This window comes from Pezoporus occidentalis, unplaced genomic scaffold (genome assembly GCF_034315485.1).
Source record: "Pezoporus occidentalis ecotype Australia unplaced genomic scaffold, CSIRO_AGI_Poc_V1 ctg101, whole genome shotgun sequence".
In the NCBI taxonomy this organism is placed as follows: Eukaryota; Metazoa; Chordata; class Aves; order Psittaciformes; family Psittacidae; genus Pezoporus; species Pezoporus occidentalis.
The window spans coordinates 1,937,526-1,959,492 of record NW_026912791.1 but is presented as its reverse complement, the minus strand read 5'-3'; the positions used below and the strand labels follow the sequence as shown (position 1 = coordinate 1,959,492).

The 21,967-nt window shown below is 38.1% G+C and overlaps 1 protein-coding gene across 5 annotated transcripts; it reads right to left on the bottom strand.

Moving 5' to 3' along the window:
- Positions 1-223: 223 nt before the first annotated feature.
- Positions 224-20,624, bottom strand: ANXA11 (annexin A11). Of its 5 annotated transcripts, none has more exons than XM_062613473.1 (15): positions 20,564-20,624; positions 13,865-13,929; positions 12,562-12,670; positions 10,831-11,196; positions 10,194-10,281; positions 9,709-9,803; positions 9,149-9,262; positions 7,553-7,643; positions 7,352-7,431; positions 7,155-7,211; positions 6,147-6,240; positions 5,296-5,391; positions 2,675-2,733; positions 2,366-2,488; positions 224-470 (listed from the first exon to the last, which is right to left on the bottom strand). In XM_062613473.1, exons 2-15 carry the CDS (start codon positions 13,918-13,920, stop codon positions 411-413), a joined length of 1,488 nt encoding a protein of 495 aa, XP_062469457.1. In that variant the 5' UTR covers positions 13,921-13,929; positions 20,564-20,624; the 3' UTR covers positions 224-410. The 5 variants fall into 5 exon arrangements, 4 of the variants coding, with proteins under 4 accessions (XP_062469457.1, XP_062469447.1, XP_062469463.1 ...); XM_062613463.1 differs by having other exon boundaries at positions 12,562-12,674; positions 13,869-13,929; XM_062613479.1 differs by having other exon boundaries at positions 10,864-11,196; positions 12,562-12,674; positions 13,869-13,929.
- Positions 20,625-21,967: the final 1,343 nt, after the last annotated feature.

The window sequence follows — 21,967 nt, the reverse complement described above, 5'->3', positions numbered from 1 at the left end:
ATATATATATATATATATATATATATATATATAAAACGTGCATTAAAATGACATGACTGTTCATACAAAATAAAGCTTAAATCATAAAACTGTGACTTTTTTTTCCATAAAACAAGTATACTATTTCAACATAATATAAGCAAGAAAGAAATGACAACCTGTCATTCAAGGACTGCTGAGAGTACTATACAGAATCCTGAGCAGATGACACATAAGCTTGATATGTATTTTTTTCTTGGCATTTATTACCTACTATTTTTGAACTGCAAATATAGGCAATATTATCTTTAAAGATGTAATTGCTGTAGGAGAAACAGGTAATTGCATATTTACTTCTAGAGAAAAAAAGACGTTTTAAAGTACAGCCATGAAAATGGCAGCTTTTTTTAAAGAAAAGCTCAAAGCTCCATTTAGTCATTTCCACCACACAACTTGAGAAGGATTTTCCGGTAGTCTCCTGAAGTATCACCCTGAAAAGGAACCCAGAAGAAGAAAAGTTGAAGACTTGTGTTTTGAAGTAGAGGAAACATTAGCATCCTAAACATAACATCAACAACCAAAAGAGATGAAGCCAGGGCTGAAAGAAAGCAATTATTATCCTCTTCAAAATTAAAAAATCTATTAATCAAAAACCACTCCAATACAAGTACACAGTAAAATCTGCTCCTTTCACAACTGGAACTGAATGTGTGCATAGAAATACATTTCTTCAACAAGCTGAATTCAGTATAGAGGTTCAACTACTTGGGAATAGTACAATTTAAAAAAACCAAACCAAACCAAACCAAAAAAAACTCACTGAAAAGCTGTGTTCCAGGAAAAAAAAAAGGTATGAAAATACAGAAAAGTTAATACAGAAGTCCTTTTCCTTGACATTAATGTGGATATTTTTCCAGAGGCAGCAACTGAAAGTTTCCTCTGTACTATATTCAAACTTTAAAAACAAGGCCCTGATATCAAAGATATAAGATTGGGGGTTTTCCCACAATTAGAGAACAACTCTTTCATGCTGTGGGCAATGAAAATCAGTATGGATGCACACACAAACATGCAATTAATCGCAAAAGTCCCTGAGTTTTTGCCTGATGCTCTTGTGAGTAAGAAGTGTTCCTGGGAGCTACTCATTTACTAGTTTTGGCTGATGAGGCTTGCCAATCCTTTTCACAGAACAGTTTCTGCTCATGCATTTATCTCATCCTTCATTCTCAGGTATAACTGAAAACTATCCAAATCAAAATTATTACAACAGGAACTATGAGACACTTCAAAGATCAGGATAAATCCTGTGCACATGTAAAGTACAACCTGCAAAATGTGAAACACTCCTGTTTATATATGCACTGAAAGGAAAGAACTGTTGTCCACCTACACACACACACATGAGAGAAGAAGAACAAACTTTCTCTCCAAGGATGTTGGAAAAAAAAATAAAAAAACAAAACAAAAAAAAAGAACTACAATTTACATACATTGACATAACTGCCCATGCATGCCCATATTTACTGAAACCAAGTTCTGAGGAAGTTCAGCCCATTAAATGGGTATGGCCTGTTCCTGAATGGTAGAATTATTTTAATGCCAGTGCAAAAGATAATAAAAAAAGGGGGCGGGATGGTGAAGGAGTAAAGGAAGTACACTTGGAAAAAGCTTCTGCTAGACGACCCTCTGTGGCACACTGGCAGAAAGACCATATAGTTGCTGGCAGAAAACTCACACCAAGACTTTTTGGTGCAGCCCCAGTGCCATCAGCAGAAGGAATAGAGACTTAACAGATTTGTCACCTTCGTTACAAGGTCAATGAAGGTGCACTACTTACTCTCACTGCAGCTTTTATTACCCTCGCCATTGGCCAGGCATCCTCTTGACTGCTGCTACAGCTGTCAATAGCAGTAATAGGGTTGACTGACTAATTGCTAAAGAATGTGAAGTTTAGGCTATTTCCAAGATCTTGCACTTTCAAGAGAAAGAGCAGGCAATCTTTTAAAAGCGTATTAGGAGCTTTACACTCTTTCAACACATACATGAGGTAGAGCACCACTGTTATCAGGAGGACTTAGTGGTTTCTACAAGATCATATACAGATTGCGACAGAAACCAAGCTTAAAATCAAGTCTCTGAAACCCCTCTGGACCAATTTTTCTTTCCTTCCTTCTCTGTTGGCTTCCTTCCCATCTCTAGCTCATCTAGCCCCCACACAAAAGCAAGCACTGTCTGTTCTCTGACACTTCAGCTTCCATTCCCCTGACAAACACAGCAAACATAGCCAGCTACACTCAGTGCTGTTAATAGCTATTCAGCATAAGTATGCATGTTCTACTAACAGAAAGGATGTCACTTGAGGGAAAATAAAATCTCCAAGACTTACAGTGATGTCTGCATAGAGGGATCTGCCATACATCCGCTTGTATTCTGCACGTATGTCCAGCAGGTCAACCTCGCTGCGTGATACCATGATTCGAATCAGAGCTCTGTCTTTTGTTCCTGCTCCCTGAAACAAACAAAACAACAATATGAGGTATTAATAATGTGTGGAAATGCTTCAGCTGAACAATTAATTCCAATAAGCTGTACAAGCATTAAAACTTCCAAACAAACCAACAAATAAAATCCCCCAAAAAACCAAACCAAAACCTCACCACACTGTATGTTTATGTATCCTGTCACAGGGACCTACCTTCATTGCTTTCTGTAATCTCTCTGCAAAAAAAGCTGGCGTGTTCTTGAGGCACTTAACTGCAAAAACAAAAAGCATTATAGAAATCAGGTATTCCCCCTCAATCATTATCCTAGATAGTTACATGCTTTAATTTTAAACAAACATACACTCCATACAATGCAGTTTCCAATCCTTCAGTTAGTCACCAAAATGATTTTTAATCCAAACAGTAGCTGCAATAAAGGACCTACAACATAGCCCAAAGGAAACTTTTCCATCACTAGAAATCATCTAGTGTGAACCAGCCATAATGACCAGATTCTTGCTTATCAAGGGAAAAGAGGGGATGGGAGGGGGCAGATGGCTTGAAGGAACAAATAGGAGTGTCCCAGGCTTTTTCCTAATTTAAGAATTTTTAGCCCATGCATCTGCAACGTATGACAAAATTAAGTCCTGCCCTAATACAAGTTGGGAAGCCACCTACAACAGAAACCTGACCTTATTTTAAAGCTAATCACAATTATTTTTTTTTAGCCACCAAGCTCACCAGGACTCCTGAAAAATTCTTAACCTGTTTATTTAGTAATGACTGGATTTTATACTTACTTAGAACAGTTCATTAGAAATCTGAAAGAGGAAAATCTAAATCAAATTACTGCCATGTTAATCAGGATAATGAAAGAATCCTCCATCACTCATCAGATTTAAAATCTATAAATTGATCCTATGTTGGTTACAAGCACACAATCATGCAATCTGTGCCAAACTACACAGAAAACAAACCACACCTTTCCTATAATTTATAGCACAAAAAGATACCATAAGCTATTACATAAAATCAGTACGAAACAAACAGGTAAACCTAAATATGTATTTCACAGAAACACGTATTTTAGACAGGAAAAAGTACTTCTCTGAGTAGGAAAATGTAGATGAGAGGTAGCAGTTCACCACACACAATTCTCAATGATATGTATAATACAATTCAAAAACGAATGACAAATGAAATGCATGTTTCTCTATCACTGCATTTAGCTAGAACAACACACTTGCGCTTTAAGATGTTCGAAGATGTTATTGTAAGTTACCAGTTGCACAATCCAGAAAGCTTTAAAGAAAGCAAAATTAAATATTTTCAATTAGAAAACCTTTTTTTCTTTTCTGAAAAGAAGGTTCATAGAACAAATGATGTTACCATCAAATGATACATATATGTGTGTGTATACATATATATATATACATATATATACACACATGTACACATATAAATAAAACCACCAAACCAAAATCTATTCAATAAAAGAGTTGCTCAGGGAATAACTCAAAAGATTATTGACTTATTTGTACACTACATTCCCAATTCTGAACCTGTATCTACATGGGACCTGAAAAATGACTGCAGAGCTCCATGAAGTCAAAGTGACAACACATTCTCTTTGCTGGGATAACCTTTTCCTACAAACACTGGGAAATATTTATTCTTCCTAAGATTTGTTTTCTAACAATACTTTGTGAGGTGACAAGTTCTGAAGGCTATCACACCAACAGAGCTGGACCCAGTTTAGTTAATTTAAGGGCTACTATAGTGACAGCCTGGCCAAGCAAAGTAAGAAAAATAGTTACATAGTTCACATATGCCCAAGACAGGACTGAAAAAAATATGGCTTTTATAATTCATTCCCATTTTGCAAGATTTTGTTACAAAACTCCATGAAAAATATCTGTTGTGGTTGAGCTAAATGTCCTCTCCCATCTTGTTTCCCAAATGACACAAGTATGTTTTGGGATTTTGGGGGGCAGTTTGTGTTTCTTTTTTTTGTTTGTTTGTTTTGCTGTTGTTTTTGTTACACCACTTTTCTAGTCACTACGATAATCAAAAACAAAGAACACCACTTTTAAAACAGCAGCAATAGATACCACAGTAAATTCACAGTAATAAACAGAAAAATAAACGGAGACGTAAAGAAGCAGTCTTGTCTAAGAAACATGAGACAAAAGAAGAGAGAAAGAGGTCCACAATTTTACACAGAATAAAACACTCCAAATAGAAGTACTGCACAATTTGAGACCTTGTCCCAGCCTCATGGACACTAATGACTACCTTCCCAAGGACAATAGTAAACTTGAGTTAAGAGTCTTTACTCTTCAAAAGTACTGGAGGCACTTAACAAAGCTCTAACCACAAAACAGAAATGTGGAAAAAATTACCTCTTTACAATCAAATTTAAGTTTTCTTTCTAGTAAAAAGAGGTAGAGGTAAATAATTAGAGGGTTGATGCCTGTATTCTGCTTGATTTCCAAAGCTGTCCCAAATATTCCATTCTCACTGACTCGGCAGTTGGTACAAGCTCTCATCACTTCTGAAAACAATGCCAAGTACAGTTAATAATCCTTTCCCTACTTTAACGTATGAAATTTAAATTCTGCAGCTGCCTGAAGCAAAAGTTTCATCTGTCATTATGAGGGGAATTAAGTGCCCTGTTTTACTAACCCCAGGAGACTTCATAGAAAGCTCAAAATAAAATGCAGAAAACTGGAAGTATTACTAAGAAGAACATCCTTAGCTGGAGTCACAGATGCCACCATCTAAGCCAGCTGTAGTGGAATACCAGGAATGAACTTGCTAAGACAACACATACCTACTGCCAGCATGCCCTTTTCCAGGTCTCCAGACATTTCACGGCATATGCTTTTCTCGATGTCCCGGTTACACATCCTCTGGTACTCACTGAAGACTGTTAATGGCAGAGAAAGATTTTAGGAGTCAGCCTCTCAAAAAGAGGTGGCACTGGTGCATGCTGGATGGCTTCATTTCACTCACACTTCTCAACTAGATACTACAGTATACTCACTCAAGTTTTAACATCTCAAAGACTAATACTGTTTTATCACCCATACTGTTCCATTTACACATTGCTGTGCTCCTTCTAGCTTGTCTGATGCTGTCCTCATTTTTAAAGGGCTAGACCAATAAATCACTGTAAGGCAAACAGTGAAAACTGTTCTAGGAAAGCTCTGGGTGTCAGTAAAATTAAGAAGAAAACATCCAGGTTCTCGCACACACCCCATCCCTTCCTGTCTACATAGCTGCCTCAGTATGGAGCACATTTCTACACAGTTATTAAAACATCTCCAGCACTACTACATAGACCGATGTAACACCTAGTCACTAGCAAGTAAGAGGGGAAGGGAATGATTTCAAGTGTCTTGTGCACACACAAGCATGCAAAATTGAAACAATCTTAGTTTTTCAATTCTTTTATCAGAGAAACATTTGAACAAGCATGACCTCTATCTGCTCTGATACTTAAGAAAGACATTCAACTCTTGTGTATTTTTTTTCCTCAGCAGAATTTACCCTGCTTTTCATTGAGGTATCATTACATTCATTTTACAGACAGGGGGAAATTCAAACACAGAGCACTGTTGTACATTTATATCGTCACATGTAACAGAATCAAGTTACTATTTATGTAGGGGACACCATTACCTGCTCTGAGGTGGGCCCTGCTTCTTGCACACAAAATGGCATTGAATTTGGATTCATCAGTTCCTAGACGGTTCTCTCCAGCTGCATATAGCTCCTAAACACAGAAGGGAATTCACACTTCATTACTCAGAAAAGCAGTAACACTTGAAAAGCTGAGTTACAGATCTGCTTCCTTACAGCTTCTTCTTCTTTTATATTTAATTCTTAGTCTATGTACTGCTGGAAAACAGAAGCAACTAATAAGTAGCAGCTAGTTCTAACCTTCCTAATATATGCTACGCTTGCAGTCTAGCTAGCTTACTGATATGTAGGTGTTCAAACACAAGAGCTCCAGACTACTAAGGAAGGGAAAATTGTTTAAAAGGTATCTGAAAATTGTTCAACCTAAGAGGGCTTATGTCTACCTTTTTCCCTACTCCTCTAGGTGTGTTCTGGGACATTCTCATCTCTTTCTAAGGCATAACATGTAGAAAGCTAATCACATTACTATTTATGTTGCAGTACTGTGCTGAAACAATCCAGGGTTTTCCTCTTTGCTATGCGGTGAAATGGAACATGCAAAAAAATTAACTGGGTTACTGAGTCCAATTGCTTTATTTGCTGCAGAAAACCAGAGTTCCTTAAATAGCAAGCAAAAAGGCTAATGCACATATTGAATACATTAAAATTTGATCAAAACTCTTTTAATCCTCAAAACTCTTTGATCCATTCCTTTAAAAAGCAGCACAATGGAGTCACCCAAGACATGGAAAAGGCAGACAGCTGACGGAATGAGAGATTAAAAAAAACTCTATGGACTCTATTTCCAAGAACTTCATATCTCTGTAATGGAGCTACATGGCTCTACTGCTATGTCAGGGCCTTTCATATCACATCCACCCAATGAAACATAAGCAGTACAGCAGAACTCACAAGGTGACCAAAGCTAGGAATAAGCAGAAACCACACAGTCAAATTTCAGTGTATTGAGTTGACTATACTTAAAAATGATGAGGAACTTCTACTGACCTGCACATCTTTTTGGACAAGAGCCATGTCAACACTTGTACTTTCATCTCTGTTTCCCTGAAAGAATTTGAAGATACAAAAGTGTTATTAGTGGGTGCTTTTTTTTATTCTTTTTTTTTATTTTCTTTTATTAAAAAAACAGCCATCTGCAAACACACACACAAAACCCAAACTCCAAAATACCAGCATGCAAATACCTGAGAAAGCGAAACCAAAAGCCTCTGAAAGTGTCCAGAAGTATCACTTTTTATTGCTTCCTCCAGAGTTTTCTTAAATTCTGGAAGAAACACAGAGTCACGAATCATCATACAACCCTGCTCATTTTCTAACTTTATGTTTACAGCCAGTGATTAAGAAGAAAAGGAAGAAATCTGTAATGGAACTATAATAAATCTAACCTGTTTTGTAGACCCTGTTGAGTTCCTGAATATGCTCATTACTGCGAGAAGCTAAGATTTCAATGAGACAATTTTCATCTGTGCCAATGCCCTGAAAGAAAGCATAAGGAAAAAACACACTTCAGATTCCCGTCTTAATTCCACAACCTAGTATAAAAGAAATGGAATAAAATTAAACAACAAAATACAACTCAAAATATAATCTTTTTACACAGGAAGTCAAAGCAAGTAGTTTAAACGTTACTTATATTTCCAAGACAGAGAAGTACTAAAGTTACAAATTGAATAGATAATTAAAATAATTATGAAAACAAAACTTCATTCTAAAATGTCATCCTTCACCCCAGATTTCAGGCATTTTAATCATATTTTTTTTCTACCATTATCAGTGATTTTAATTCTAATAGGTTGTCCTGGGTTCATTCACTAATAAATAGCAGTTGCAATTACAATGAAGTGAGTATTATTTCATCCTCTTAGCTACTTGAAAATTGTGGCCAAAGAACATGTAAATATATGTACTGACTCAGAAATTTAAATATTCGTTTCACCTTCATTTAAACATTGTCTTGAAATACAAATGTTTCATTATCTTTATTTTAAAATCCTAAATGTTTAGAAACCCCTAAATGTATATAAAATAGTTTCACTGTTTTAAAGAGGAAGTATACAATCACAGAATCATAGAATAGTTAGGGTTGGAAAGGACCTTAAGATCATCCAGTTCCAGCCCCCCTGCCATGGGCAGGGACACCTCCCACTAAACCACATCACCCAAGGCTCTGTCCAACCTGGCCTTGAACACCGCCAAGTATGGAGGATTCACAACTTCCCTGGGCAACCCATTCCAGTGCCTCACCACCCTTACAGTAAAGAACTTCCTTATATGCAATCTAAACTTCCCCTCTTTAGGTTTTAACCTGTTACCCCTTGTCCTACCACTACAATCCCTCATCCCCTGGGGATGAATAGTCCCTCCCCAGCATCCTTATAAGCCCCCTTCAGATACTTCCATAGTATTTTAGAAGAGGTTCAGCATGGGCTAGGAAAATACGCTTTTGAGCTGAGGGAAAAGATAAAAATAAGTACAAAAATATACACCCTTCCCAAAATCTTTATGAGCACAGTTTACTGAACTATTCTTGAGCACTGAGTGTGAAGTCGCTGTCAACTGTAAGTTAAGCATTGTCATAATCAGTTCCATCACAGTTCAAAGCAAAACCCCAGAAATAAAGATGCAGTGGCTGGCTTAGAAGATGGCTGCCTCAGTGGCTTACTCAAGACTATATAATAAATGAACTGTAGAGACTGTTAGAACTCAATTTCTGCCTCTTTTTTTGTGTGTATTTATTTACTAATATATTTTTGTTACAACACAAACATATCAAATAGTCTTTATCCTTAACCTATTGGAATAATATTTCTCAATTTTACCATCATGTAACTCCAAGAAATGGAGTACAGGTCAGACAAGCAGTGGGTTCAATATCTGGACAGAGAGGAGGGGATGTAAATCCAAGCTTTTAAATGACTACCAAAAATTTTATCAGCTCAACTATTTCCTCTATCTACTAAACTTGTATCTCCTACACAAACCTTTATAGCTTCCTTGATTTCATAAGCATCAAGCATGACAGGTGTCTTCATCATTGCTAAGATTGTCTTCTCAAAGTTACCTGATAGCTCAGACTTGAGATCCTTGATCAAATCCTAATAAGAAGTAAAAACAGGGAAAAAATTGCATAAAGACCAAAGCTGACACAGTAAGGACCAAAACTGTGCATTTTAAATAGAATTTTTTATGTATAAGCATCAATAATGTATCTCCAAATAAAGCTTTTCCACTTAACAACACTAAACCCAGCATAAGGTAACATGTACATCTAGGTAACTAAGGCCCAATTAAATTGATTGAACAGACCAAAGAGTCAAAGGAACCATTTAGCAAAGAAATTGCTTTATGTATTTCATTTGAAACACTGCATGAAAAAAGTCAAGAGTAAGTAAAAGCAGAACCCTAAACAGGCTATGATTTGTGAACCTCCTTTCCCTTAAGCAACTTTCAATCTTTTTTTCCAAACGCTAAGTCTTCTAAATTCCAATGAAGGAATGAAGGCTCTTATTTCTTCTTCCTTCTGTTCTCATGATGAATTTACCTTTCCATAAGCTGTTTTGAAGGACAGGATGATCTGTTGCCGTTGCTTGTTTGAGCGACTTCCAAGACAATCTATAATCGCCTGCTCATCAGTTCCTATACACACACACAGACACCACAGAATGAGCATGCATGTCATGTCAGGACTCAACTCTTTGTTTTCATTTGACCCTATCCTGTCTAAAGCCATCTGAAGGACATGTATGCTTTTAATTCATCTACAGTATCTGTTCTTGTGTTATGACCACAGAACATCAACCTCTACTCCCAATCACAAACACAGTACAAATACAAAAAGAAACCAAGCCCAACGCCAAATACTAAACTCATGATGTTGTTTATGCCTAAATGAATAATTCTTCTTATTACCAAGGACAACCGCATGTAAACCAACCCACTCAGTACATACATAACAATGGAGAAAGCTCAGTGCTGAATCAAAGCTGCAACCCTTCTTTTATATGAAAAAAAGACTAGACTGCTCACCTAATCCTTTCATGGCCTTCCTTAAGACTTCTGCATCCTTCAGAGGGTCAAATCCCGGTGCCTCAGTGATTGTGCCTCGGTTTACATGCTAAAATAAGATCAAGTTGAGTTGCATATTAATGCTAATCAGTTAAAGACTGTTTTAGTACATAGTAAAGATGACCACTAGAACCAATTTTCTTCACGTTAGAGAAGTAACAGAGAAAACTCAAAAAAACCCTACCTGAAACAATCTGGAATTTCTATTTCCAAATTATGAGAAAATGGAAGGTCATGAACATTCACTGATACAAATACGCTGTCCAATTAATTTAAGTTTTGATGAAACTGTATATACAACTGGCAATACTTTGTTAAGTTAGGGAAGGCAAATTTCACTACATTTGAATTCATATCAAACCTTTCTTCTTGGACAATATGGTAAACCAGCAATTATTTCAAATCCTGAGCCTATATTGCTTGCCTTTGGAAAGTACCTATCTCTTTAGTCAAACTTCATGGGTTTTGTTTTTGGGTTTGTTGTTGTGGGGGTTTTATTCTTTCAATTTTATAGCCAGTTTATATTCATATACACAAAGAAAATGTGCAGAAACACATATACGATCACATCTCAAAACAGCAGCACTGATGCTCTTACTGTTACAGGAGGAATTGTAGGCACTGTACTTACTCCATAAGAGGGCACAGATGGATTCACAGCTGGGCCTGGTGGATAATTTGGCATGGGCTGCTGCCCTGAGTAAGTTGCTGGTGGTTGTCCTGGATAGTTCATAGGTGGTGGTGTGGGCTGGCCTGGCACAGGGCCACCTGGGTATCCTGGATAAGATGGCATTCCTGATGGTGGATTTCCTCCAGGTGGAGGATACCCTCCATAAGCAGGCTGTTGTCCTGATGGAGGTTGCCCAAAGCCACCTGGAGGGACTGGGGGATAACCTCCAGGTATTGAAGGATATACGCCTTGTGGTACATATGTTCCACCAAAGGCCCCTGCCAGATTGGATGCCTGCAATGACAGCAAATAAAGCAAAAGGTAGGAAGGTATATAAACAGTAGAGATTCACTAATGGGCTTAATACAATACAACCTACCTCCTCCAACACAGATAGGTAGCTCTAAATCCACAGAAAACTTTGCATTTATGTCTTACTAGCATACAAGATGTGAAAAAAAACGTGTTCCATTGACTCTCACTTTACTGTAATCATTGGCTTCCATACACAAAGAAGAAGAACCAACAGTCACATACCTGCCACTACATCCAGCATGACATACCACTCACACAGAACAGCACCAACAGCCACCACCCCTTATTCTAAGAACTTACACCGATTAATCCCAGCAACACAAAACTGCTTATCCCTTCTCTGTCCATGGCTGCCTTATATGACCACAGCATCATCTGAGTGCAGGGATTTACTACGAGCAATCCCTGGCTGCACTAGATGCATTAGTAGTTAGTTTACAATGAGCAAGTTCCTGGACTATGTTTGGAAAGACATCTGCAGAAACTGCCACAAAGATACTCCACTCCACATGCAATACCATCTTCCATGACATACTCAGACCCTCTTCTATAGGGGAACCAGACGGACTGACATTTGATGACTGCAGTGACCACAGAAGCTAGTTGCTGCAGATATTGCACTGCGCACCCTAGGTAATTTGTTGCTCAGTTTGACTGCTGGCTGCCAAATCACTTAATGTAATCTGCATCAGAAAGGCATCTGTAATGCAAATGTCTTCCTACAAACTGTGCATTTGTTATGCAGCATAACAGCTTTCTGAAGACTAAGTTGTCAGAAGTGTCACTCACTTATACTCTATGAAAAAAGTCACACGGGAAATGTCTGCATTTTCTTCAGTCAATGTAGAAGGTTTTTACTGCCATCTGTTAAACAGCAGTGCTTGTAGGAGACAGCTGATCCCATATTCTTTTCCGGAATGAGACACTGATACCTCAAATTGCACAGCCTTGCTCCTTACAAAGACTGACCAAAACCCAGGTAATAGGCAAAATTCGGACTGTGTTTGTCAACGTGAATATATTGACAATGGACACTTGTCAATAGTCTGTTCTCCTATTCCTGTTATATTTATATATTTATAAATAGTTATATTACTTTTATACCCATGACTTTTGAAGTTAGGCTCTTAAATCAACATTTAACTAGTGGTCTCGTTTCCTAAAGTAAAGGAATAGCTTGCGGCAATCATTTGCTTCAACAGATGATATTGAATGCTCAACACCTAAACAGACTAGACATAAAAGCACAGAACTCAAGTGATAAACCTCTCAGTGACAACGCCAGAAACACATCTTGCACTCAAGGAAGTCACAGTAAAGTACACTAAATGAAAGAAAACTCACCATTCCAGCCATGTAGTTGGGATGGAACTGAGTGGCATAGCCAGCCACATTTTCTAGACCAATTGGAGGTGGATTTAAAGGTGGACAGGCAGTACCATCCCCAGGACTGCTACCTGAAATCAAACACAGCTGTCCTGAAACAAGAAACTAAACCTTTTTAAACTCATTCTTCACTACTTATATTTCTAATATAAAGTCTGTTCAACACTAGCAGTTTGGGAGAAGGAAACTCAACTGAAGAGGTGAAGGGTAGCAGTGCAATAATGATATAAAGAGAAACCTCACTCGATATTTCTAACCACATTAGTTACTTTTGAATGTATAAAGTTCTCATTTAAAACAACTCTAAGCGTATTTCAAGGTTAACATTCAAGAGTTAACACTGTAAACATCATGTTTTGGTTAGAGAGTAGTTTCTCTTAATCTACAAATTTGTCTGGGTATTCCAGTAGGAAGATTATATTAATTCTTTTTAGGATCCTAACATGAGATACCTACAGAGCATGATACAATACATTCACAGATACCCACATTACAAAGCTTAGCTGCACACAGCAATACAGTCTTCTCTGCACAGCAGTCTAACTAAGCCAGAACATTCAGAGGGATGTTCTGGGAGGATAAATCCTGCAGAGAAACTGGATTTATCCTCCCAGGCTAGTCTGGCTTCTCACGGTACACTGCTACCATTTCCTCAGTTCACTTGCCTAACTCCACATTTCACCACACCCACATGACTCCAGGCCTTTCTTTCTGCCAACAATACCAACAACTGTGAAGTTCATTACTGACAACTGTGAAGTTCACCCTGATACCAGGCATCAGCTTTATATTATTATAATTGATACACTTTTCACCAGTCCTCTCCCTTCCATATACAGCCATCTGCCTAAGAACAGTGTATTAAGAATAATGTCATAATTAAAGCCCTACTTTTTTTGTTGAATATGCTCTTAAAGTATGTGACCTATTTCTTTCCAGACTCATTTTTCTCACCAGCCATCTTCAAGAATCAGTACTGACAAGACTGACATTTATTGATTTTGGCCAAATTATGACCATGCCCTAGTGCTGTGTGCTTCATTTGAGACAAATGAAAATGGACTTCATATGAGCACATGGTAGACCACCCATATCATATAAACCAGAATCCCCACCCAAGATAAAATAGGATTTAACAAGAGAGCACAGAAAGTTTTCGTAACTCATGAAAAGCTTCCACAGTCTCCTTCTTCATCCATGCCATCCTTCCACTCCAGATAGGACCACCACAGCTGTTTAACGTTTACTTCATCTAAACAACTTACCTGGGGCTGCTGATGGATGTCCACCCACTGGGGGATAGCCAAAGTAACTCATCGCAAAGATCTGAAAAGTTATGTGTGATACAGTTACCTTCTGTAATGTCTCCCTAATTACACCACACAAAATTAACAGGCAACATGTTTGCAGTAGCCAGTTCCCAAAATGCATACATACTTTGCCCAAGTGGCACAGGCTTTTCCCTGGGAAATCTCCTCCTATTACCTTCTGCTGGACCAATAAACACATTCAGGTGTCTCAGTAGTTATAGAGTCACTCCTCAGACTATTTTTTTTATTTGTTTCACTGACTACTTATTATTCAGTCTATTATGTTGTTAAGAATGTATTACTTGAAAATGCTTACTTCATCATGCTATTATAGTCTCCAGAAGTTTATAACCTATACAGAACAGTCTTCTTAATCAAGAATAGAACATCATCTGACAAACAAGCCACATCTTCAATTGAGTAACTTTATGAGAACTGTTAGAAGGCACTTACATGCAAATGTCTGCAAAAGTGCAAGGTCAGAGTAAGGAGAAGGGCTACACCTCACGCTTACAGCATTGCCATAAAGGTTTACGGAAAGGCTTACTGAAAGGACCAGAACAAATTGGTGGATAGTGCCTTTGTCAGCACAGAAGTGCACAAAGTCATTAGTTCCAAAACAGAAGCAAAGGTCAAAAAGGAAAGCTACAAGAAGGACAAAACAAAACTTCATTTTCAGAATGCATTAAACCTCATTTTAAAACCTAATAATTATCAGGAAGAATGGTAAAAGTAACTAAAGGGAGATTGTTCCAGATGAAGGACAATCAGTCTTAATTTTTTCAAAGCTATCTTTAGTGACAATTCTCAGTCTATTTTTAAACTGCTGTGCAAAGAGTATCCCTTTCCTTTCTTTCCCCTAAAGCACTACCTTATGCACTTGGCTCATTTTTCTGTGTTTTGGATTTCAGCTGTGAAGTTTTGTTTTGGGTTTGTTTTGGGTTGTGGGGGATGCTGTTTTCGTGGGACTGTTATCATTTTGCAATATCATACTAAACTTCCCTTTCTGGTTTGCACGGCTCCTTTGCATAGCAACAGATGAATTGGAAAATATTTTTTTTTCTTTTTCTTAAAGGAAAATCTTCCATTTATTTAAAAACTCTTTGGAGTACATGCTGCATGTACTCATTTAGATTTAAAGAGAGAGAAATGAATGAACAAAAACCACAATGAACAGAGCAGACTATAACTAAAACCCCTACCTTACCTCTACTCCAGTATTTAGAGCGTCTAACATAAATGAGCAGTTTCTCAGCATAAAAACTTCTTTATCAGTAAATAAAGGATGCTTTTAACAGGAAAAATAATTATTTCTGGGCATGCAAATTCAAGCACCACCCTTCCATTTATGCCATTTGTTCATACAAACAGAAGTGCAAGGTGGGGTCAGGCACAGGTATAACCATTACCCCCTTTTCTGATGGGTGTAACAGATTTAACAATTCACCCACCTCCGCATGTGAGGCCAAGCAGGACACACAGCTGGGAAACTTGCTGACATTTTACAGAATCGGGCATTAAATCAGTAAACTGTCTATCATAAAGAGCCACCTTTAAACCTCAAAAAAGGTCCTGGGAATTCAAAGCCACTCAAAACCATCTTGGCCCAACTCTGCATAGTCAAGTGAAAGAACAGACTACAGTTTAGCTCACATGACACCGTTCATAACCAGGTTATATCTAGCTCACAGAAATTTTTATATTGTAATAGATGGTTAGAAGATGCTCTCCACAACACAGTAAATGTTTTTCCCACATTCTCTTCAGACTCAGTTTTCAATGAGATCTTTCACTGCAGTCTAGGAGTTTTAGAGTAACTTAAATATCAAGGCTGTTTTTACCACCTCTACACAGGGCCACGTTAAGAAAAACCTAAATGTTCCAGAGTGGATTCTCAAAAGTTCAAAATAACACCACTACCTACAAAACTATCACTCTTCCACTTGAGAGAGAAGAGTCTGCTGCAAGAAGTAGCATCAGATCAGCTGCTATAGATGAAGAGACAAGCTTTTGATTATACAAGCACCTCTCTACATGACTAAGCTCTGGGGCATTTTTCAAATGCAAACACAGTGCTAAAACCTATAGCACCAAACCCAGCATACAATTACTTGTGCAATATACATAAGGGAGGGCAAACAGCATACACAGCACACACCAGTGAGAGCAAACTTATTTTTCCAGGTGCGTTATTCCCTGATGCATATCCTACAGTACGATTTGGTTCCTATGCGTGTCCACTTTATAATGCTAAAGCTAAATCTTGGGGAACAGTCTTCACTGGTTCATCCCTGCCATCCACTGTTGAGCAAAACAATGAATTTTTACTTTTGAATATTCACTAACATCGATAGCATGAAGGTACAGTAGCAGCTACCTCGGATCTTCTTCAACGCTCTAAGAGAGACAATGTCCCAGCCTGAACATCTTCGAAAAGATACTGCACTTCACTGCAACTCAATCATGAGCATGGTAAAGCTAAACATTTTATTAAAATAGATACAAACTCAGGTTGTAAAACACATACAAACAGCACATGCAAGATATTGCTATCCCAAAGGAATCATAATTGCTGGAGGCAATGCCTGCTGTTACCCACCCAAGGACCATTAAGACTCCAAGCTTTAGAGGCCAAAAATCAAAACCAACATTTCTGGTTAGAGCTGAAAGCAAAACACATATTCTCCCCCTCTGACAGAAAAAGAGAAGGCCGCTTCCACCCTCCTGGTGCTTCATGCTCTTAACAGTTTGCATGCTTGACTGCAGGAGGGAGCCACCAGGCCCCAGCCACATGTTGGGATGTCATAGGCACACAGCAGAGAAGAGGCTCAGCCTGATGCCTGCAATGCCCATGCTGCCAGCTCCGCTCCCCCACTGCCTCTGGGAATATACATGCGCACAGAAGTGAGAGAGCCCAGGAAAAAAAAAAAAAATTAAAAAAAAAAAATCACCAAAACCAAACACTAAACAACTCCATTATCACCAAAACAAAAAGTCAATCAAAAGCCAGAGAAGGCAGCTGGGCACTTCAGAGCCTCACTACACTGGTAATTTGATTTATGCAATAAACACAGCCATGGTACTAAAATAAAGAATAAAAAAGATTATTACTCAAGATATTCAAAAACAAACAAGAAAACCCACATTCTTAATATGGATAACGTCAACAAATTATTACAGCATTTAAATTATTATTTTTTTATCATATGCAACCATAATTGTTTCTTTTTAGCTTGTGTAAATACAATAATGACAGGATACTGCCCCAAAAATGATAAGATGCCTTTTCAATAAGCTCTGTGTACAAATTTAAGGCAGAAAGGCATGGGGTTTTGTTTTTGTTTGTTTGTTTTTTCTTGTGGTAGAGAGTGGGGAGCAATGGAATAGGCATTTTTCTTAGCAGGGTTGGTATGTTTGCTTTTAATCCTATGTAGAACGTTCCTTTCAAACTGGGAAAGGAAAAAAGTGAAAGAGCCTTTTGGCAATTAAAGCTGAAGTTGAGAAATAATGGCTAACTTCACTGGCAATCTGAAAAAATGTTACTATATGTACATAAAATTATTCCACTTGCTTCTTTCAAATGCTACACTTATCCAGGACTTTTCCAAGGGGAAATTTTCCCACACCGGTTTGATCCAAAACCACACTGACTTCTTATATTCAAAAACTTTCCTCATCAGTACCTCTTCTCTACCTCATCAAGGCTCTGTTGGACACTTCTCTAACTTTGCAAATATTTACTCCTCTAAGTTAAACTTCCCAACCATCCCCATAACCTTGTCTCTATTTTATCTTCTAAACCCATCTTCCCAAATTTCTTCTGCTACATTCATAGCATTTTACTAAAATTGTTGGTGATGAGCAGCACTTGCTTGCTGACAGCAAAGTGGTAACACAGGCCAGGAACAGAATATGCACAAGTCCACCCTGCTATATAAATACTGTGTGGAAGGATACAGGAACAGCAAGATCTGTGTTCGCTCAGCCATGAAAAAAAGTTGCACATAAGAGAAAAAAAAAAAAAAATCCAAATCACCAAACCACACACAGAAAGAGGGAGTGCCCTGAAGGAAATACAGAACAAAGACTGTTAAAGTCCTCTCCCCATTCCCACCCTGGAGGTCCACCTCAAAACTCTAAATAAAGATCTGAGGTTTTTACTCCTGTAATGGACACTGCTATCTCAATTTATATTGCAAGCCGTGAACTGCTCAGGCAGCATTTTCCTGTTGCTTTGGCAGCTAAGAGAGAACAGACCTGTTCATAAGAGATTAAATACACAATATACTTTCAATAGGAATCTTAAAATAAGCTCCTCTTAGTCACAGCACAGCAGAATATGACAACTGGAGATAAAAATACACATTACACTAACATGGCAAAAGTAAAGAATAAAATCTTAAAACTGACGGAAAAATTCTGATTCAAGGTGCAAAAGAAATAAGCTCAGCAGCTATATTCATACCCACCCCTGGAATTTTTTTAGTGGCTGTTGTTCAGGCTCCAGCTATGTCAAGGTCCAATAATTTGAGGGTAAAAAAAAAGGATGAAAAGACCATGACCTAAATTTGTTCAAAATAATCTGTTTAATTATGCCTGTTTCCTAGGGAACACTGAGTAAAGTCAACCTTTGGCCTCTACTCCTCCCTCCAGGTTAATTACCAGGATGTACTACAAAAGGATGCCTAAAGCTATAAACTACAGAACCTGCTCCAAGACTGACCCCTGATTGTGAAACCAGCAGAAGAGAATTTGTCACCTTACAATATGCTGTGGATTTTTATCAGAGGTGAGCTGAGTCATCCACCACTGTGCTTTTACAAGACAAGGGCAAGCCACAGTCAGCATCATGCTAGCTAACCGATACTGTACCAGCCTGAGCAAGATTTACCTTTGACTTACGCACTGCAGCATAGAAGTTGTTCTCTCCTGCACCAGATGTAATATTTTCCATCCTGACAGACAAAAAGCCCTGCAATTTGGTTTTCCATTGAGTTTTTTATGTATGTGACTCCCTGCCTTGCCTTCGTCTGACTACAAAAAAAGTAATTTAGTAGACTGGGTTTCCCTTCCTCCTCCGAGATTATTTAGTCCACACGGAATTTACCAGATGACTCACTCTGACCTACAACTAATACCTTTCATTGGCTAGTAAGAAAGCAAAACAAAAATTACACCTCATTCAACTAAGAGCTCAGAAGCCTACAAAGGACAATTCCGATGTAACAGGCAACTAAGCCACTTCATGACAGAATTCCTTAAATACCTAGTAATAATAACCAGCATCTGCCATGCCAGAGGAGCAAATAGGCATCAAAAACTCCAATAACCAGTCTCCTTGTCTCCTTCAGGAGACACATCCATGCCAGCTCAAGCGTATTGTCCTCAACAACTCAAGACCCACATCCTTCACAGAGGGTCAAAATTTGAAAGGGAAAGCAGACCAACCTCATATTGTAGTTGCTGGACCTTGGTCTGATGGAGATGGCAATGTAACACCATTCACCAGCACTGAACCATAGAGATGGCAAACGGCTGAACAGAAGGAAGTATATTTCTGGGCTTGGTTTTGACCTTTGCGTTAGTGGTCCAAACCAAGCAGACAGCAGGGGAGAGGGAAAAAGGCAGTACAGTGTTACCACTCAGTGGCAGCACTTCATCATTGTTAAGATCCTGCTTGCGTAGCTAAACATTTATTCCCCAGGCATACAGTTTCATTCAGCATCTCTAACTTTTTTAGGAATATCATAGACCTTTTTGGGTTTACATAATAGGTCCTATATATATACCACAAGCAACAAATCCCAGTGAACTTTATTGAGTTACATGGACTCTGAAGATACACATGCAGCAAAAACATGAGTTAATTCCAGAAGGTTAACTTCACTTTGGATTCCTGCTCTGCTTCGACTCAAATGTTTCCTGTTGTAGCACACTCTTGCAGTGTTCTCTTTGGAATATTTACAATACAGACAGTCAAAACATAAATGAAAACACAGATAAGGACAGTTTCCTAACAACACAACAAGCAAGAAATAATACTGGAATAGGTTTATATTTGAAGAAATAATAGAATGTTTTTCTACTTATAACTTGACATACAAAATTATTTGCTGCAAAAAAACAGTCATCCTATAAATAGTCTGAATCATGTTCTCAACTGACTAATGGCTCAGGTATTTATAGTCATCTATTTTCAGTTCTACCATGTAAGAACAAACTTTTATATCATCAGTGAAGTCAGAATAGGTAAATACCAATTACCCCATTTCACAAAGTACACTCTGGGAAATCCTACAGAACTAAAGCAATAGCGTAACATTCAGTACTCTAAAACAGTTACTAGAAAAATACCCAATTGTTCATTTCATGCCATCAATTTTTAATTAGCTGCTATGCCCAAGCCTGAAGTGCAGACCCACGCAGTGGCCCCGCTACAAAAGTGGAGAGCTCCAGCATTCCCCAGATCTATGGAGGAGCAAAAGGATAATGAAAGTTTTCCATTAGGCCCTGTGCCAGTACTTCCTACATTTACATTGCTTGGGCTGCAGAAAAAGGTGAATAACACCAAGCTGTTCAAGTGAGAACTGCACAAAGGCACTCTTACAGGACCTGCACAGGACCCTAGGTAAAAAACTCTTTGGACTTACCTTATGTTGCTCACAAAACCTCTGTGCTCTGCACCAGGCTGACAGCCTTGGGCCTCCCCAGCTGACAAAGAGGTAAATACAAGTGTGTAAATACTTTCTCTTAAAGTTGACAGCTTTCATGCTTTCTACACAATGAAGGGCTTACACACACCGCTGTCCAGCAATGCTAAAAGATTATTACTCATCAGTGAGCAAGTGGACACACTTCATTCATCCCTGTCTATACAGAAATACTGATTCGCAGCTGATGGATTAATTCTTTCCAGGAACTGACTTATAAAAGGACGGATCAATTTAGTGTAGTAAACTAGAAAACCAGATATTTCACAACCACCATAAACAAAGTTAAGAGAAACCAAGACTATGGTGTACAAATCCAGTTCATGCACGGGATCAGCAAGCTTTAGTTGTTAAAGCTTATTACTAAAAAATAAGTGGATTTCCCCTCTTAAATCCTAACATTTGTGAGATACATTTATTCTCTTAACTAATGGAAAACTGAGTATTTTCAAAACATTGTCAAGTGCAGCCAGTAACCAGTTATTTGGACTATAGATAGGTGCAGCGTTTATATAATGAGGGCAATTTTCCAAACTTGGCATTGCTCTCTCTAGCAACAATAAAACAGATATTCACATTGTCTGCTTTAGGCAACTTAAGCACTTAATTTAGAGTAACTTGCTAGACCAAAGTTAGAAATCTAACATGCTTTTTTACCCAAGCCAGATGTCTTTGGGAACGTGAATGAGATGCATAAATTTACAGTGAGTATCGTTTCACGTGCACATTGACTGAACAGCTACAGTAAAGTTTAGCACAGAGGCCTTGTGAAGATTTAAAACTCATGTGGATCTTTAATACGGCATAATTCAGTTGACAGTTCTAAACCCTGACAGAAGCTGGGATTCAAAAGCCTGAATCAGAGGCCCACCTCTCCTAATGATGAAATGAATGCCAACTAATAGCTCCAAAGAAGGAAGGAAACTGTGAAGTCCAGTGCTTCCCCAAGACAACAGCTGAGCTAAAGCTAGAACAGTGCAACCTATTAGTGACACTTTCCCAATGGCCTCAACCCCCCCCGGCAAAAAAAAAAACAAACCCAAAACCAAAAAACACACCATGCTTTGTAGTTAAAAATATATATATATATAAAAAAAAAGAGGTACTTTTAACCTTCCCTATTACCAAACAGTATCTTCTCTCTCAAACAGGCAACATATAAGGGAAAAAAAAAAAAAAGAAGTAATATCTGAGAAAGTCAGGTAGCAGGACTGTGTGAGGTTGTGCAAGTCCCTAGTCTGACCTGTAACTGACTCCAGGCTTGCTGCAGACAGGATCTAACCTCTTAACCAAGATTTACTAGTAAGCTCTGATAAAATCTGGAACATGGAACAACAAGAAAAG